Source organism: Polistes dominula, unplaced genomic scaffold (assembly GCF_049000335.1).
Source record: "Polistes dominula isolate Pdom_NZ unplaced genomic scaffold, Pdom_raw_medaka contig_68, whole genome shotgun sequence".
NCBI classification, from domain to species: Eukaryota; Metazoa; Arthropoda; class Insecta; order Hymenoptera; family Vespidae; genus Polistes; species Polistes dominula.
This window is the reverse complement of record NW_028301034.1, coordinates 1,406,406-1,427,905: the sequence shown is the minus strand read 5'-3', so window position 1 is coordinate 1,427,905 and position 21,500 is coordinate 1,406,406. Positions and strand designations below refer to the sequence as shown.

Here is a 21,500-nt window from a genome sequence, read left to right as displayed (position 1 = left end):
GATAGCTCAATTGGTTAAAAGACCAGTCGCCCGGAAAGCGAAAGACCCGGGTCCAATCTTTTTTCACAAATCTTACATCTATTATATTCCGGTATTCCATTTACATGTAATTTGTCATTGAATTTAATTAATGCCATTTTAAGAAATATATTTAAGTATTTCATTGTTGTCTCGTAGAAAGTTCATATAAAAAGGTAAAAGGATAAAGTAAATAATTTTGTAACTTAACATTTACAAATAGCAATAATATAGTTGAATTATCATCTTAACAAAATCTAATATCTTTAGAAAGATCTTTAAACTTTGAACTCGCTTGGAATTTTCGTAATGATTAAAACGATTACTTAATTACCGAAAGATTTGAGAAGACAATTGAAACTTGTGTAAAATTAACATTAAATAACGAAAGAAGAATCTATTAAAACTCATTAATGTGATTTAAACTAATTGTAAGAATGATTATTTCTTACGCGTTTTAACGAGGTCAAATTAGTTTTCAAATTCTCATTAGAGACTCTCTTTGTAAATTAATTATTCCGTTGCATGCATTTGAAATGAAAGATGATAAATGCTTTTTTTTTTTAAATAAAATTTCCAAATATAATTTCCAAATATAATTTTCAATCGAAATTATTTTCCTCAAAGACTATTAGCTAGAAATACGATAATTACGGATAATTAACGTTCTTTATGAAATATTAATCAAAGAATCGTTGTCCATTTAGCGAAATTAACTAAAAACTGCGAATACCACACGAGCTGTTAATGGAATTAATGAATTTTTTAAAAATACGATCACGAAATATAATTTTCACGAATAAATCCAATTTATTTGATCATTTTTAAATTGATCTCGTTTTTTCTTTTTTTTTTTTTTGTTATAATAGATTCTAAAATCATGATTTTGTTGTTGTCTTCATACACATCAATGTTAATAATAGTTATTATTTATAGTAATAAAAATATGTTAATATGAAATGGATTATTTTAATTGAATTTATATTAAACGTCTTAGAGGAACAGTGGTTTTCAAATTGTGTTCAACAGAACCATTAGAGTTTCATGCAGCTTTTTCAAAAATATTGCATATATGTAGAATAAAATAAAATTCAAATGAAAATATACTTTCAAACTAATAATCTAGAAAATTTATGAATTTATATATTTATGTATATTTTTATCGTGTTATAAGGAAAAATTCTATAATATTATTTATAGAATATTATGGCACTCATAAGAAAGTTCTATTATAATCTAAAATACTTAAAGACCACTGTTTTTAATTAATCTATTAATAATTGTTATCAAATATCTACTAAATAGTGTATATATATATGTATACACATATGTACAAGTAGTAACATCGAAAGAAAAAAAAAATTGACATTTAACTATACTAAAAATTAGTAATTTATAAATAAGAAATAAGAAATAAGTAGCGAGCGTAATTTGATCGATATTAATTATATATATATATATATATATATATATATATATATATATAACAATATCACATTGTGATTAAAAATTAAAAAATCTTATATCTGAGAAAAAAAAATGATAATAGATTTCACTATAAAATTCTTTTCTGCCTTATAACTACGATAAGCATTTGCTTTACATTTTTTCCTGAATAGGGATGATCCTTCTTCACTTTTTCAATTTTTTCATTGTTCACATTCCTCTTGAAAATGAGACGCATAGCAGAAAAAAATTTTTTAACTCAGTTCGGCATTGCATAATATCAATGCAATGTTAAAAATTCAGATAGTCCTCTTTTGGCAAAAACTATGAAAAAAAAAAAAAATTAAATCACAATAATAGATTAATCCGTATGAAAAATATATAATAATAATAATAATAATATTGTTACTAACTAATTACTAAATATTTAAAATTGTTAAATTATGTGTTGTTTTACAAATAATGAAAAAAAAAAACAATTCGAATGAACGATATTGTAAAATGTTAGAAATAATTATAGGGAAAAAAAGCAATGTAACCATGCATTTTATTGAAATAGTAAAAAAATGAACTTATCCAAATATGGTTAATTGAAAGTAGATGTACCATGTACCAGTAGTTATGATGTTCCATCATCGTAATATCCACAAACAATATTACGAATCCTCTTCTTCTTTTTTACGGTTTAGTCGTCGTACGGTTAATTCGTTGGGCAGCATTGAAAATAGTTTGTTTTCAAGACACCTCGGAAGGTTAAGTTTATTAACTTGTTCTCTGTATTGAAGACGTCTCGTTATTGCTCTTGCAGATAATTCAACTAACGAGTACATCGGGGTCAGTATACGGGCATCTATTCGGTTGACTAAACGTAGAATATATTGTTCATTATTCACACATTTTCCAATCCATGGTTCAGGATAAAATACTTCTTTGTTGTTCACCCAATATCTGAAAACCGTTTACTTATTGTTTTTTTTTTTTTATTTCCTAAATAATATTCAAGACAACAGGTTTATGTTTTATTCCTGTTTTATTCCTATTTTTATTTTTTATTATTATTTATAAATAAATATTTCTGATAAATTATTGTACAGAATGTATATGAAAATAATTTATTGTTGATTTATCATGCTATTATTCAATTAGTGACTAAGTTGAAATCTTTTATCAAAAAAAAAAAATTAATATATCTTTTTGTACGTTTGTACCGATAATTAATTATTACAATAGATCAAGTCTGGAAAACATTGTAAAAATTCATTCTTTTGATTTTTTCTTTATAATATTATTAATTATTTATAATATAAAAAAAAATACAAAAAATTAATTCGCATTTAATCCACAGTCATTATTACCGAGACATGTATTATTCTTTTCATAATTATCCTTCAAAGTGATATTATTGTATGATTGTGTGTAGTGAAAATAGAACACGAATAAAATAATACAACATTTACTGTATACATATATATATATACAAATTTAAATTCCCTTTTTTTATTTTGTTCCCGCGATTTAATTGCACTCTCATAGGAATATATTTAACAAACGAATGTAACATTAATTCATTGACAGAATTATTATAGTTTGCAAGAAACAATTTGCTTTTGATTTTAAATAGAAATATATTGAATTCCATTAAAAATGATAATTACTTTAAAATAATAGAAAGAAAGAAAAAATGATATAAAATTTGATTAATAGTCAAGGAATTTTATTTTCAAAATGTCGTTGAAAAATATTTTAGTATGAAAATCACGTTTAAAGAAAAGATGAACGAAGCAACAACCATGACGATTCGTGAAAGTATTCTTTCTCACCTTTCCTTCGTCTCAGCATCAACGCAGATCCAAGGATGCGTTGCATAAGTGTTGATCTCTAAGTACTGATCAGGAGTTAAACTGCCATATTTGATGGCAATACCTTGAAAGTCGATCCAATAAAGATCAACTATGCGTTTTGTATAGTTGGTAAATCTGACATATGATACTTGTTGGCTGACAGTTGAACGTAAAAAAGGTTCTTCGTTTTGTGCCATTTTTCTTAATATCTTCTTTATTTTCTTTTTTCTTTCTTAGTGTTATTGCTTTCACCTCCCTTTCTTGGTATGATATGATTGGCTGACTGAAAATAAAATCGAACAAACCTTTCGTTAATTATAAACAATATATTTGAACTTGACTTTTCTTTCATTTCGTTTGTCCTTCTTGCATTATCGAAAGATTCCATACATATATATTTTGTTTGTTGTTTTTTATCAGATATCGCAATAAAATAGTATTATTATTATTATTATGTTAAACACAATGTAGGAAGGGTTACTAAATGATAGAAGAATGTATTAAATATTCCTAAGTTAGAACACAAAACGTATATAATAATATGGTCGTCTAGGGTATTTCGTGTTACAAGAGAGAAGTTATTGTTAAACGAGCCAAACGAAATTAACTTTGTAATTAAATCCAGTTAACTTGGTATTATTAACAAATACTTGTTTATATTATACCATGAATATGGTTTGATTATGCGACAACATTATTATTATGAACGTGAGTAAGAATATTTCGTTTATTATTACAATTGCAAATATGTACACGATGTTATACACAATTCTCAAATTAGTATTTTTTTAAACATTCAACAAATTTTCACATGTTATATGCAATGTAGGAGAATTGAATTTTTTTCAACAAAGAGACAATTTTGATCTTTATAAGTAATTTGAATGATCATATTGCTAAAACCAATACGAATTAATGATGTATTTGGTTTGTTTTTCCACTGATTGTGAGTGGAGACAATTACTTTTTCTTTTAGAACAGTTTAATAACTTTATTCTTACTTCTTTTTTATTACTCGATATTTGCACCAATAATGCATACACCGTAACAAGCTAAATGTTATGAGAGCCCAGATTGACGTCAGTTGCGACGTTAGGATGCTGTCCACAGCTTCGGTTTCATGACTTCACCCATGGTCAAAGTCAAGAAAGGGATAACCCTCTGCTGGAACTCGATCCTATGATGGGATAGTGCATCACTACCATCTGGGTTATTCACGATTTATTAACATTTAATTACGATGAATATCGAATTATATATATGTAGGGATAATTTATTTAGGGTGAGAGGTGCGAGGTGAACATACACCCAGTTTAATCCTACTAATAAGATTTATTTAAAACAGGTATTAGAAAAGGTACAATATTAGTTTCACAATCTTACGGTTACAACTTAGATGAGCGACTGAATTCTTACGACTGTTACAACTGATACAACTGCGACTGTTACAACTGATATCTAACAAAGGCTACGACTGCTACTGTTCTACTTCTACGACTAAGACTACATTACTTCTACTCCCGAGACTCTCCTTTCTTATTCCTTTCCATGTCTTTTATATCAGAAATCATCTACACCCCTTTTTGAGAGGGAAGAAGCTTACAAATCTTACTGACCAATAGCCTAAGGATCCACCCCATAGTCCACCGACAGGTACAGCCTATAGTTTTCGGTAGTGGGAACTATGCATACAGAAACTTAATCTAGCACATCGGAATGTTACACCTTTTTATGGCATCGCATATCGGAAATTCTTCAAAGGGTCCCTACACTGCACACATGGTTTTTTATTACACCAATATCCTAATAACCCTCAAGGTTCGTTTATGGTTTTATGTCCCACCTAATCTTTTCTTTTAATCTGAATAGATTTTTCCTTTTCAATAAAACAAGATCTACAGAAAGGACTGAATACTAGTTTTTGTCTACCTCTGCTACACTTAAAACTCTCCTACATATATATATTGTAATCTCAAATTATTTTTCTCGTTTAAACATATATTTGTATATTTTTTATCTTTCTTATAATTTTTCACTTCATCGATATGACTTATATTTAATTTTCTATGAGAAAATAAAAAAAAAACTCATTTCGAGTTATTTCAATAAATTCTCTATTGCATATTTCCAATTTTAATATTTTATCTAATCATTTGTAATTCTAATACCCTTCTATAAGTATTAAAATAATTATATTATATTAATCGCAAATAAAACTTATAATCTTTCTTTATAAGCTAACACTTATGCGTTTAAACTATGCATGTTAAATTTATATCTTCCAAAATTTTAGAAAAAAAAATAGTTAAGGGTAGTACAATACGTAATAAAACTATTCTCTAAAATGACGAGAATTACAATACAAAAATTAGTCAATTTTCCATAAGAGAACGATGTGTGTAGAAGAGATAATATTTTATAAAAATAAAAATAAAAATAAAATAAAATGTCATTATTTATATGGTATATAGGATTACGTGGTTATCTGAAATATTTCATAGTGGTATAAAAGATTATGATTATCAATCAATGAATAAAAAAAAAGAAAGAAAGTATGATGTAAAATTATACGAAAAAGATTAAAAATAATTGTTCATATAATTATAATTAACGTAACATGGTGACACACACAAATATATATATATACACAAATGTATATGTATAAAATATGTCAGGAAATAATCTAAAATGATGGTGATAACTTAGAAAATACATGAAGAGACTTGGCGATTATCTTCGTAATATATAGCTATAATCTTTGAATTCAGACAAGGATAAAAGTTTCAAAGCTCGCGGAAAAGTTGGTGGTAGTAGCACCGCGAGAAAGGGCCGGTCCGCGATAAATCTCCAAAGATATACGGAATAACTTCTTATTGCCCCTTCTCGAGAAACATAAATCTTGCTTTTCCTGTCATCGCTAATTCCGACTCTGACGCACGATGACCCACTACCACCACCACTACCACCCTCCAACCCCTTTACCCCTAACTCAACATTCGATTCTCAACGGAATAACGTTCTCGTTTTCCCCCCTTACTTCCAAAACTGGAATAACTATCGACGATTTGATAGGAAAATAAATCGTTTCAATGTTCTCAAATTTTACTACTTACATAAGAAATATTCTCAGAACAAGTTATTTTATATAATTCATTTTATAATATAACCAATTGCTATAGAGTATAATAAATCAAAATATTAATTTTTTTTTATTTGCTGACTTACAAGGGGAGAACTAATGTAAGTTGACAGAATACTAATTTTTGTTATATTCTATACAGTTGTAGGGGGTCCATCAGGACCATACACCATGAAAGTAATGGGACAGAATACTCAATCATTTTCCAAGAAAATGAAAGGAGAAGTTTCACATGCATAACACTTTGTTTCAAAATACATTTTGTATTGTTTCTTATACTTCTAAAATACCATATATATATTTTTTCTGGTGATTCATTTTATGCAAATTATTTATTAAGAAAATATATTCGTCTTTACTTGATTGCAAAGTAAAAAGAAAAATTGTTTTACTTTTTATAAATACGTATTGCTACTTTAAAAAAAGAAACATTGTTTATTGTTAGTTCCCAATCTGAAGATAAATGATTTGCTAGTAAAGATAAATGTTAAATAAATTTTGTTAAAAAAAAAAAAAAGTACTTATTCGACTTAATTAAGTTAAAAAAAAAATATATTTTAAATAACATCTATAATAGTAGTAGTAGTAGTAGTAGTAGTAGTAGCAGCAGCTGTAATTATCGGAAGTTTCCGATCGGTGACTGTTGCATAAAAAAAGAAAAGAAGAAGAAGAAGAAGATAAGAAAAATAAGTAATTAGATAAAATGAAGAAATCCACGTAGTTGTCTTCTTTTTCTTCAAAAGTTCAAACGAATTACATTTACAACAATAAGAAAAACTTATTTCTTCGTGTGCATGAAAACTTCTTTCTTACCTTTTTCTCATCCATTCCTCTCTAACTGTACGAAGTTACTCGTAAAAAACAAACGTGAGATTAGAGAACTTCCTCGTTCCTATTACTATATCTCCTCTTTCTCTCCCATTGTGACATCCTTCGTAAAAATCAAACGTGACCGACTGACTACTCGAGGGAAATCGCTAGGGTTTATCGATTCGTTCCTCTTATTAAACTTATTTCGCATGCAACGGCGTAGTACCAATATGTATTATATTACAATACTACTACCGAGCAAACAAACCAAGAAAAAAAAAAAAAAAAAAGAAATAAAATCAACATAGAACACACAGAGAAATAGAAAAATGATAAAAAGAAAAAGAATAAAATCCAAGAACGCGATACCAGATAAGAATATTAAATAACTATCATCGATTTTTAACGTATAATACTTTCTATATAAAATTCTGCCACCCCCCTTTTCAAAACAAACAAAAAAAAGAGGGGGGATTGGTTGGTTGGGTAGAATAATAATCGATCGAATAAAAAAAAAACTTATTCCTCCTTTTATTTTTAATCTCCAATCAAACGAAAAACGTCTAATCAATCTTTATTGAAAGGTGGGGAGGAGAGTGGGAGGAAAGGCTGAATGAGGGAAAAAAATTTAATCGCCCGCACGTTTTAATCTATAAAAAGAAAAAAAAGACCTAAAATCAAAGTTCCAGAGCAATCAAGAAAATCAAAGAGTATTTTGCTACGACAGTGGATAGGTGTTAGGCAGGTAGGATAGGTAAGGTAGGTTGTTAGTCAGAAAGGCGACGAAGGGGCATCATCCGTCGTCGTTCATCATTCACCTTTTTGTTGGATCAAACCAAACTAGAGATCCGAGAACACGGATTAAAGGCACTTAGAAAGCCGATAGCGATGGAATCTAGAAGCGATTTCGATTTTCCTACCATCTAAATTACCCCTTACCACCACCACCACCACCCCCCTCTCTCTTTCTCTTTCTCTCTCTCTCTCTCCAGCGAATCCTTGTGTGTCGTTTTATAGTATCGACGGTCACCTGTAATTTGCTTTCGCTAGTTCTCTTGGGAAAGGCCATAGAAAAGGATAAAAAGAGAGAGAAACGTTTTCTATACAAATAAAGTTCTTATTCATTCGATTTCGATTCGTATATACACAAACGAAATTCAACAACGTTTATATTCGTTGATAATATAATAGAAGATAGTCAAATATTTCGTATTCCTATTTCAGATATCTTTTTTGTTTTTTTTTTACTTTTTCTTCTTGTTTGAATAAAAAAAAGAAATTTCGAATGCTTGACCATGTGTGGAGATCGTATCGATATAATTGAGTTTCTATATATATGTATATTTAAATAAGATATTAAATAAACTTCGAACTGAAAGGTAGTATATTGATAAAGAATATGGATTGGTTTAATTAAATTATTATAAATCTTTTAATGTGTTTAGAATTTTACCAATAATTATTTGTATTTTTTTTCGAATAAATCATCTATTGAAAAAATTTGATAAGAATAAAAATAAAAATATTATATATAGCATTGATTAATTAATTGTATAATTAATTACCTGATTCGTTTAAATTATGTTTATCGAAAAATCATTTTACTTTTTAAACAATTCGAACTATATAAATATATGCATGTATAAAAAGTTAAATTTATTTTGGAAAGTGAATAATTAACAAATAAAAATGTTTATATTATTATAATTATCAATCTCTAATGTATTTTTAATATCTCGTAAGTTCGTTGAAAGATAAAAAGAATTACAGATATATAATATGGCCTTTATGGAATGACATAAATCACGCTTCTCCATAGATAGAAACAATTAAATCGACTTTATAATATCTTCTAACCAATGAATAGAAAGGTCGATACTTGTGCAATGGTGTTATTACACTATCGTTCAAAAGTATTTGGTCATTTATATATTTATAATAATTATTTAGAAATTATTTGATTATTATAGTTATTACGTTATTTTTGTTTTTTTTTTTTTAGTACATGCAACAACTTGTTATCCATACCTGCAGATAAATTTGAAACAAAGATATTCGTTGTTAATAATTATGATATAATTATAAATAATCATATTTCGTTAGAATCCAATTGTTTCGTGCATTTCTACAAACTCGTGTATTTTTATAAACGACAAGTATTAAAAGAAATTGTCTAATATCACATACAACCATATGTAGATAAATGGAAAATGATATTATAATTATTAACATAAAAATATTTGTAATAATTAAAATAGAAACATATGATATTTCATTTATGTTTTATCCGAATCATTTAAATATAACATTTTTTTCTAAATATTTAAATACTTTTGAACATTAGTGTATATTAAAATCACGTTGAATGCAATTATTGGCAAAAGTATTTTTTTTTATATATTTTTTACATTGAATTGAATAGTACAAAATCAACGATACAATGAGCCAACATCAGGCAACTGTAAATGTCAAAGGAAAGGACATACTACTTAACGATTAAGGTTTGAACACGACACAACTGAGCCAAGCAAGAGTCGGACTTGAATTGCGTAAAAATTCTTAACATAAGCATCGACGATTTATCGATTATCCCCGTTTACCCTCCTCTTCCATTCCCCTCACTACCAACCTTCTTTTTATCACCTATTTATATGTATTATATTTTACGATTGAGAATTGATCGATGTTTGAAAAGTAACGTAAGTATAGATACACTAACCTTGTTCTCTTTCCTATTATTACCACTTATGGTCTTTTTATTTTTCTATGTGTATTCTATATTTTCTTCAATTTTTTCAATAGAATTTGCAATGAATTAATATCATTGTTTCAAGGTTCACCTGTTCATTCCCAAAGTGAGTCCCATATATTACGAAATATTTATTCTCTATTTTATTTTATAATATTTAGTTAAGAAAAGAAAGAATCTTGTAAAAAAAAAAAGAACAAAAAAATACAAGAGGATACTTCCATGGGAAAAGGGTCTCATGATGACGTTCTTCTTGTTCTAGTTAAGTAAGATTTTTAAATGGAATTTGAAATTGAATTTAATGGAATTAGTACTAAAATATATGAACATAAAAAAAAAATATATATATATATAGCATATTACATATTACTTATATTATTATATAATATAAGTTATAAATATAAATATAATATTTATAATAAAATTTGTATGAATTAAAATAATATAAAATAAATATATGTATACATAAAAGTCATGGTATATTATATTGTTGAATTAGTATTAATACGGGCTATAATACTGTAACATTAAAAATATAAGATACCATTTAAAAAAAATAAAAGTACCTTTAAAAACCAATAAAAAAAAAAACAATTTTTCAAACCTTTTTTTTATTGCAACGTATGATCAATTAAAAACAGTTCAACTTTTATTGAAAGTATTCTTTCGTCACGAAATACAGTTATATGGGACACCCTGTATATATTCCATTAATTAATCCTATTTTAGATTCCTCTTGTATAACATTAATATATTATGAAGAAAATTACAAATGTTATTAATGTAAAATCATTTCTATTTAAATGATAATTTCTATTCTCCCTTGGTCTACCCCCCGAGCCCTCATCTTTCGTAAACGTACATCAAGACTTTTGAGAAAGATCGAACCAACAAGGGTGAAACTTCGTTTAAGTAGGGGCATAAATTTCTAAGACAATTAACAGGAACACCTCTACCTGATAGATATCCTGCCAAGAAGTACCGTAACAATGTAGACATTTCGTAGGTGTATGTAGTATGTGTGGTACGTACGTAGTATGCATGGTTTAAACGAGAAAGATGGAGCACTTCGATGAAGTACAAAATCGTTGACTGACGGATCGTTCACTCGACAATGAAATTTGTAACGTTGATGGGCACATCCAATTACGAACCGCCCGATTGCCATGAGATTTATTACTCCTACCGATACGAATACACACGTACGTATTTTCCCATACGATTACGGATACCGTCATCCTTAAATCAACGAAATGATTTAACTGATTAATTTGCCAATTACATTTCTGATTCTCGTTTAATTTCTTTCCTATTATTACTACCCAAACCCCCCTCCCCTCCCCTCCCCCAATTTTCTCCTCTTTTCTTTTATTTTTCTTGTCCCACGTATGAAAATTAATGAAAAAGCACAAATACAATTTCAGCTGTTAAACTTGTGTTTCGTATTTTAACAAAATAAATGATAATTATTTTGAAATATCTTTTATTTATTTATAATAAAAGATATAATAAATATACATTATATATTTATATTAATTTTAATATATCTATATATATATATATATTTAATTAATGTATTTCTATAGTATTTACAATATTAGTGTGATATAGAAAACTTAAATAATAAAATTAATGAATAAATACGACTGTGTTATTTTCTAATGTGCCTATCACGTGAGGGTTGAGCAAACAAATGCGTGTAGGGCACACCCATACGCATAAAAAACTTAGGAATCACCCTTAATAGGAATGACAGTATTTCCTGTAGTTAAGGCGGTTAATTTAAATGTATTATTGTAAGAAAAATTAATAGAAACATTTTTTATTTGTTTATTTAATTTAATTCTTCTATTTCTCATGAACAACTGAATATAAATATAATAAGAAACTTCAATATGATTGTCCTGTAAGACTACGTTCACTGAACACAAAAATTCCTGGCTACTTTGATACTCAAATTAAAAAAAAAAAAAATTAGATATTACGAAATAACGATTGTACACCTATTGCATTTAATAAAATTATACGAAATGTCGTCAGGAATTCAATAGGATGCGTGTTTTATTAGATTTTAGAATAGAAAATGAAAAAGTAAAATTGTGTTGATAAATTATTGACCCTATTTTAGAATATTTGGAGTAACTCGAGTAACGATATAAAACGTATCTGCTGATGTTAACACAAATTTACTCCAATTTAGAAGAGAAGACAAGAGATATAACACAAGAGAGAGAGAAGAGAAGGTGGTATATATCCAATGTGAATCCAGAACAATCGATCGACTTAATAGCCATTACCTGAAGCATTCGCTTGGTGCCTATAGGAGACGTCAGCATCGAAGCAAATCCAGACGAGCATCACTTCTCATTATCTTGTCGGCTTTGTCGATTCTCAACTTGGCTATACACCCCACCAAAGACACGAGAATTTACGCTTCCTGATTCGTCTTCTCTAAGATCAAAGACAAATACTTTTATTTTATTTTTTTTTTTTTTTTTCTAGAACAGTCAAATCTTACGTTCTTATTCTTTGTCTTCTTTGTCTTCTTTGTATTCTTTGGCTTCCTTGTCTCTGTCATTATTAATTATATTCTAACTTCATTTCAAACGTTTTAATTAATATTAGATATCAATCTTTAGTCAATCTTTTTTAATTCGTGTTTTAAAATTCATTGATATTTTTTTTTCTAATTTTAATATAGTGTCAAAGATAATATTATTTAATCGGTATTTAAATAAAAGAACAATAAAATTATATAATACAAATTTCAATACAATAAATTTCGTAATTTAAATTTAAAATAGCATCGCGATTTTTATTATTTTTATTTACTGAAGATGAGATATGTTGATTTCTTTTTTTTTTTTTTAATTTTTATTATCAATTCCATTAATTTAATATTATTGATGATTTAATATTTAAAGAGTGTACTTAAAAATAAAGAAAATTAACATTGAAATTAGTTAGATAACATATTGTACAAAATTGTCATTTTGTTAACTATTCTATTCTAAATTCTCAAATACTTAGCGTGTAATCTTGTGCTTACAAATACGATGAAGTAACAAAACAAGAATCTCAACTATAGTCTACAACTTCCTCGAGTATTTATTCGACCGAGAATTAAGGTTTTACAAGCGAGACTGAATAAAATAGGGTTAGACGAGTAGTGAAAAACGTAGAAGAAAAAGGAAAAATATCTTATAAAGGTTCGTTATCTTGTACATTCCAATTAAAAATAATAAAGCTGAAATATTTTTCGACGATAATGAAAGTCAAATTATTTTTATAAAATCACGTAATAAATAATAATAATAATAATAATAATAATAATAATAATAATAATAATAATAAATATTAAAAAAAAATCAATGAAATATTTATTCCATTAAAATAAAATAAAAATATAAAATTAGCAAAAAAAAAAAATGTCAAATTTGAATTGCCAATAAGTTGTTTATAATTAATAGTAATTATTATTCACATTGTCGTAGTAATTTACCGAAAATTGGAACGATTTCTGATGAAGTATGCAATTGTTAGTAGTTAGCATCTAGCATAAGGACACACCACGATCTGTGTGTCAAATTATACGACCGATTTCGAGCACGTAACCACAATCCCTTTTGTTGTTGCAGGAAGTGAACAAACAAACTAAAACGCCCATTCTATATATCGATCGAGTTTGCACCAATTGTGAGAACAATAGAGATAATTGCCGTACAAATCCACGATGATCACCGACCGAATAGCTACAACTAGGATAGATGGATAGTTAGATAGAGAAAGTGAGAATGAGAGTGAAAGTAAGAGAAAGAGAAAGAGAGAGAGAGAGAGAGAGAGAGAGAGAGGAAGAGAGAAACTACAAAAACTCTTATTAGATTATTACAATCAATTACTCCCCAAAAAATTGATAATAATTGCACACTAATAGATTTGTACGTATGTATGTATTTGTCATATGTCAATATTAAATAAAAGAAATATTACGAAAAAAGGAATGTTTCTTGTAAAAAAATAAATTTATAAAAAATATACAGTTAATATATATTTAAGAAACAATTTAAAGTATATGTGTATTTTGTATTAATTTAAATTTTAGGAACTCAAAAATTGTCAATAACATCTATTTGTTATCAAATTAAAAAAATATGGTAAATAACACTCGTATAGTATTGTCTTATTTAATTAAAAAAAAAAAAAAAAATGGGAAATTTATTTGACTGTAAAATTAACGTAATTCTAAGACAAAATGATTGTCAATTCAATAAATTAAATATTATTTATATATAAGTCAGGAGAATATAAAATAAAATGTGTATATAAGATAATTTTTTTAAAAGATCCCAATTATCAACCTGAAATGTGAGAAAGAAGATTGACGAAGGAAAAAAAAATCACTTTTAATGCGATTTTAAACATAATCCAATGAAACGTTTAACGAAGTACGGCTCTCTTAGAGGAGCAATTATACGAAGATAATTTAAATCAGCAGGAGCTTGATGAGAAACTCTCGTTCGTCTCGACGATCAACTTTACTACAAAATATAGTACGCGTTTTGTCTAGTTAAAGATAAATTTATATGTATATATACATTTTATTTCTTCTAAATAAAATGCAAGAATCAACCAATCAAGGAGCTTAACAAAAAATTCATTATTTTTCTTGGTCAAACAATAACGAGCTTCATCTTTCTTTTTTTTAATAATAATTTTTTGACTGAACAAAATAAAGTTTCTACATTAAATCTGAAACTTTACAATTGACCAATTTAAAACAATTTTTTATTTAAGTTTAAGTAAGATAATTATTTAAATAAGATAAATATGATAATAATTAAGATTCAATTTCGTTTTAAAATATAATTTAATATATATAATTAATGTTACTTTTATATTGCTAAGTTTAGAATTTTTTTTTTTTACTTGTACTTAACACACATTTTTTTATAATACGTATGCGTACACACACACATATATAAATATTAGGTCGAGTCATAAATAACTTCCGTTTTTTATGAGACAAAGAATGGCGTTTTTGCGACTGATAAATGCAAGACACCTTTCATGAACTTTTTTTTGCACTCTTTGCAATTGTTGAACGTATCTATTGGATTTTGCTCCAATATTACCTTTAAAAGGTTCATCAAAGTCGGAAATACGTCCTACACTCGATTCATCTTTTAAGATTGTATCTCCAGAACGAAATTTTACAAACCAATTTCTGACTGCCCTATCAGTTATCAGTCCTGCACTGTATACGCTGCATATTTTTTCAGTTGCCACCTTAGTGCTATTGCCTTGTTTCAATTCCTAAAACATTACATGTTGAATATGCACTTTTTCAAGTGAAAACTTCTTTAGAATGGGTGTGATTTGAAAAAATGTAACGGAGCGGTGGGAGGCGATGAAACGGCCAAGATATTAAATAAAAAGAGAATACAATTATCCTACAGCAGATATTTTTATTTTGTATTCGTCTCATTCTCTCGATACTTAGTTTTTTCAAGATTTCACTTCTAACACGTGTGATCTTTACTATCCATTTCAATGGTTAAGAAAAACGGTTAAATGTAACATTGACTGCATAAAAAAGTTGACAGAAGACTAACTGAATCCTCATCTATGTACTGATATTGAAAATCCGTTTGTTTCGGTGACTTATAGTAGGTATATACGAAAAATAGATTCTACATAGATAGACATAGAAAAGTTACTTATGACTCGACCTAATATATGTATTATTTTATATAAATTGCTGAGACAAATCTTACTTTTGCAGTAACTTGTTCGCAGAAGACAGAATTTACAATAAATGGGCACAAATAATAGGGGAGTATAAAATGACAGTGGATAGAATTTTCAAGAAGAGTACGATTACAGAAGCATAGTAACGACGACGAAGACGACGACGAAGAAGGAGAAGTCTCGTGTTTCACGCACGAAGGCAAATGTCGACCTCCTCCTCCTCCTTCTTCACCTCCTCCTCCTCCTCCTCTTTCCCACGACTTCCCTTTCGTTTGTTACGCCCTTTATAGTGTCACCCTTATTTGAATTACGGTCTCGGAAACACTCGATGGTGGGATTTTAAACGCGACTCTATTTAAAACACTGAATCCAATCCAATTGAAAAAAATATTCTTCTTATCTGATCTATTGTATTTATTTAATTATTTATTTATTTGTTTTTAATTTTAGCTAAATTTGTTCACCGATGTGACAACTAAATGTTGTTATGATATTTATTTTATTATTTCATTTTAATAGACATTTTTATTCGAATTTGTTATTTTTGAAATTATTATTTGAGATTTCAAAATTACTTTAAATCTAATGAGAAGACAAAAAGTTTGAAAATTATTTATTTCAAAATTATATTGTAAACAGGATATGAATTGGATCTTTAAAATTCATTTTCGTAAGCTTCGAATATACGAAGGTATGAAAACTTTTACAACGTGATTAATTATAGTGATTAATTCGATGCAATGTCGAAGACAACTTTCTAAACACACGATCAATATTATTTTATACTACTTACTTTCTATACAGTAGTACGACTTTTGATTAATTGAACGTATAACTTACAGGCTGATAAGATATCTTCCTTTTTTTCGATCACGATAACAACAAACTATAAAATTTCAATATTCTTACTCATATATTATTATAAAGTTAATATATTAATTTTAGTTTATAAGTTATTATTAATTTATCGTTAGTGTTCAGTGTTAATATTTTTTTTAATGATTTACTATTTTTACTAATGTCACAAATATTTTGTTTTAAATATTTTTATATACCTTATTTTAATACTTCAAAGATAATAATGCATTCTCTAGTAATTCCTATTTCAAATTTATTATAATTAATTATTATTATTAAATTAACTCAGATACTATAATATATTATATATATATATATAAATAATAATTAATATAATATAATATAAAATGAAATATATCAATATTATATATTATAATTAATACTATATTAAAAAATTTACACATATATATTATTGTAATACTTCAAAGATAATAATGCATTCTCTAATAATTCTTATTCCAAATTTATTCTGACTAATTATTATTATTAAATTGACAGAAATACTTTGTTAAAAAAAAAATGTCTATATAATATTTTAATATTTCAAAGACAATAAATGCATTCTCTAATGATTCCAAATTCAAAATTATTATGAACGTTAGACACGCAACAAATACGGGAATAAAGTATCTTTAAGAACGCGAACATTTTTCGTATCAATGCGCACGGAAAAGACGAGCATCGGTACTGAATACAAATCGCATTACCAACGAAATCCGATTAGAGAAGCACTTCGCATTAAAGTACGAAGTGCTTTATAGAAGTGAAATCTTTCTCGTGTTTTGTATCGTAAGGGGAAAAAGGGAAGAAGATGAGGGTAAAAGGAGAGAGACTGAGAGAGGGATTGTTAGGGGAAGAAGGAAGAAAGAAACTCTTAGAATTTATCTTTGAATCTACGTTAAAATCGTTTTCTTTGCTTCATCTATTACACGTTTTTTCCTTACTAACATATATGCGATTTTATTCACAATAGTCACGTTAACATATCTCATATTGGAATTATTTGTTTTTTTCTCTTTTTTCACATATATTTATATATATATAAATTTAAATAAAGGATATATATTTAATGATTGATTAATATCTTTCATTATCTTAACAAAATTTAGATATCCATTTATCTATCATATTTGATAAATTTCATTAAAAAAAAATGTCTAAGACAGATTACCTTTGATATTAACTCTGTAATAACACGCGAAAAACATCAAAGAATACTATAAAGATGAAAGATAATTAGTATTACCTTTGAACAAGATTGACAGGGTATATAAAAATTATGCATTTTCAAACAGGTGATATAAAAGAATGAGAGAGAGAGGAAAAGAGAGATCCTTCTTATTATAAAATAAATCTAACACGGTTTTAAAGAAAATAAACAAAAATTTTACCTCGCATTTTGCTTTTATTTATAAAAATAACGAAAATGACAATGCAAATGTCAAAGGATCGTATAATTGAAGTACGGTATAAATATGTGATTAAAGATTTTTAATTACGTTACTTCATTATTATTTATAATATACAGTACTCCATTTCGTATAATAATAAATACCATTTATTATCTGTGACATAAAAATACCGAAAACGACATTTACGACTTTAAAATTACCAATTTTAATGAACAAAAATATGTTACTTGAAAAATGTGTTATTTATACGTACACATAGAAATGAATTTTATTTATAAAAAAAACGAGACTTTGTTTATTCGTCAAAAAAAAATATTCGAAATTATTCATCGTCGAATAGAATCATCATTTCGTCGATTTTGTAGAATAATTAGAAAAATTCGAGTTAAAATTTTTGTTTATTTTGTTTATAAGATAAGAAGGGTCTCTCTTCCCCCCCCCTCTTTCTATCTCTCTCATTCTTTTATCACCTGTTTGAAAATGCATAATTTTAATATAACCTGTCAATCTTGTTCAAAGGTATTACTAATTATCTTTCATCTTTGTAGTATTTGTTGATGTTTTTCACCGATGGTACATGTGACCTGAAGAACAAGTTTAATGTGTACTACCGGTGGTACACGTGGCACGGAACGCAATTTATAAATATTATCTATAGTATATATAAGAAAAAGTCTTATAAAATAATTTTACCATAACATGCATACATACATACCTACATGTATATTGTTACGTACCGGTGCCTTGATCGGTACTATGTTATTTATCTATCGTAAGAAGGTCTTAAATGGAATGTGAAGGAATGTGAATCAATATGAATCGATTAATTGTTGTTCCTTTATTGTTAATTGTATTGATGCACGCTGTTGCGTTATTGCTTGTGGGCCATCGCCCGGATGCTGAGCTATCTCCTGATGATTGCGTTGCTTGTAGATTGATGAGATGTGGTTAGGCTGCTTCGTCAGGTGCAATTTTTCATCCGAGAATTGTAATGGAATAGAACGATGCTGGTTTTCCGGGGCCTTTTATAGTGAAAAGGTCGGTTATATAATCTCTTCCCTAAGTTGATTGACCAATAATAGAAGGATCACTCTCCATGCTCCGCCAATGAGCATAGGACTATAGAGGGACTGAGATGAGTTAGAGAGCTTTGTCTTTAGGAAGGAATATCGTTTCTCCTTATGGTATCGCATGTGTTTACATAGGAATCCGAGCAAACTCAAAGGGCCCGGCGCCGGTGTGTCCCACTTCTTTGTCTATTTCTGTTTATAAGTTTTTATCGCTCGAGAACGTGCCAGACAACACTCCATGCCCACACGTTGCGCAATACGCAACACATATGTTCATAAAAAAATTATTAAAAATATTGTATTATTTTTCCATTAGAAAATTTGCCCCTTTTTCTTACACCTTTACAGTTAAATTTGATATATTTCACACATATAACAGTTGATAATAATTCTTCTAACGGAATCGTTTAAAAGATCTATCATATATACTTGATATAATATTTTAATAAAGTCACCCTCTCTCCTTGGGAATATTTAATTAGCAATACGGTAATAAAATTAGGATAAAGGTAAAAGTGATCAGCAATAGTCAAGAATTCCGTATTTCTAAAGCATGAATTAAGATAAAACCGAATATTTAGACGTTTGCCGCAAGGACGATCAAACGACGTGTTAATTAGAGCGAGGTTGAGCCTTCGAGAATCAGTGAGAAATCTCTGCTAATTGCTTCGTAACTCCTCGGAGAGTCTCGAGTCGAGTCGAGTCGATGTCTCCTTTCGAGGGGGTGAATGAGACTTGGTGTGGGTGGTAGAAAGGGGGATTTGAAAGAAGGGGAAGAGGAGGAGGAGGAGGGAGGAGGAGGAAGGAGGAGGAGGAAGGAGGAAGGTGGAAGGAGGAGGAAAGATCGTAACCACCATTGCACACGCTTCAACTTTAACTTTCGAGACTTCTCTACATTGCCGTTTTTCGTTTACGACCAGCTAAAGCTACCGAAAGGAAGAAGAAGAGAAAATCTAACATAAGAGAAAAGGAATGGATGAATCTGATGGAATAAAAAAAAGGAAGAAAAAAAGTAAAGTAAAGAAAGAGAAAAGAAATGGGATAAAGTAAGAGAAAGAGAGAGAGAGAGAGAGAGAGGGAGAGAGAGAAAGATTGTCGAGATTGAATAGCAGTAAGGTGCAAAGCTGAAAAGATTCACGAACTGAAAGAAAAAGACATTCCTCGATCGATCAAACGAAAGACAAATACGATAGGCGTGCCAATTTCTATCCTGAGATGATAGTATATATATACTAGATACTAGATAGTAGATATATAGATATGTAGATCTATATAGATCTAAGTAGATATATACATATTATATTATTTTTATTTTATAATATTTTTTATTATATATATTAGTATTTATATATTATTTATTTATTTATTTATTTATACCAAAAAAGGAAAAATTTACATAATAATAACAAAAGTTACTACATAGTAAATCCTACATAGGATACTTAGTTACCTGTTACCTGTTAGTTACCTGTACATAGGCTGGTACATAACTTAAATTACTAATACTTAAAACTAAGAAAATATAACAAAGATAATAAGATAAGATAATAACTAATATAACTAAGAAAATATAAGTACATTGAAATAACATTAATAAAGTGTAGAAAAATTGTCAACAGTGATATAACAGTATTATTTATTATATTTATTATTATATATATTAATATATAATAATATTTTTATTTTAATATTTGATTTTTTCTTTTTTTCTCCCAACTAATGATAAATACAGTAATTACAGTTTTTTATATTGGAAAATATTTAAAGAGAAGGGAATTAAAAGTTTGTTTAATGTGCTTAAATATTAATAATATTATTAATAAAAATGTTCAAATAAATTGTGTAGTTTGGTTTTATGTAATAATTATCAAGTTATTAAAATACGTAATACGATAAATTCATTTATGTAGAATATTATTATTATTATACGTTCCTTGTTATAATTATCTTCATTCATAATAATAATAATAATAATAATGTATTTATTTATTATGAGAAAATATTTGTAATATAGAAAAATATAATAGGTTAAAAATTGTATACGACATTACATCGTACATATTTATAATTAACGAATAAATAATTAAGATAAATTATATCTGACAAGTTAACGTTCAAAGTTAATCTTATTAATGTAATATAAAACTTCCTTTTCAATCTATCCATCCATTTCTTTTTCTAACAAATATTTTCGTCAAAATAATAAAAGGAAAGAGTAGAAAAGGAAAGAAAATAGACAAAAAAAAAACAGTAGAAAATATCTTCTAGAAAAAGGAAGAAGCGTTCAATAAGTTATTGAACAGTTCTAAAAGTGCCGTCGGATAATCGCGTTAATTAGAAGATCGATGAATCTTCGAGTATTATACAGGACTTACTACTAATTACTTCGACGTCTCTGAACAATTTTCA

General features: G+C 27.5%; 2 protein-coding genes across 4 annotated transcripts in view; both read right to left on the bottom strand.

Annotated features, from left to right (window-relative positions):
* PH4alphaEFB (prolyl 4-hydroxylase subunit alpha-1) overlaps positions 1-21,500 on the bottom strand; it is a 282,808-nt gene that overhangs the window by 208,905 nt on the left and 52,403 nt on the right. The window lies entirely within an intron of this gene.
* Positions 1,463-21,500, bottom strand: part of LOC107072853 (prolyl 4-hydroxylase subunit alpha-1) — a 72,441-nt gene continuing 52,403 nt past the window's right edge. The window contains exons 1-5 of one of the 3 annotated variants that reach the window (XM_089174555.1): positions 12,522-12,668; positions 12,301-12,454; positions 3,285-3,588; positions 2,078-2,412; positions 1,463-1,788 (exon numbers count right to left, since the gene is read on the bottom strand). In XM_089174555.1, the coding sequence (XP_089030681.1) occupies positions 2,121-2,412; positions 3,285-3,502 (510 nt within the window). In that variant the 5' untranslated portion in view covers positions 3,503-3,588; positions 12,301-12,454; positions 12,522-12,668 and the 3' untranslated portion in view covers positions 1,463-1,788; positions 2,078-2,120. Of the gene's footprint in view, positions 1,789-2,070; positions 2,413-3,284; positions 3,589-12,300; positions 12,455-12,521; positions 12,669-21,500 lie in introns of those variants that run through there. The other 2 variants (XR_016177289.1, XM_089174554.1) reach the window with 2 other exon arrangements.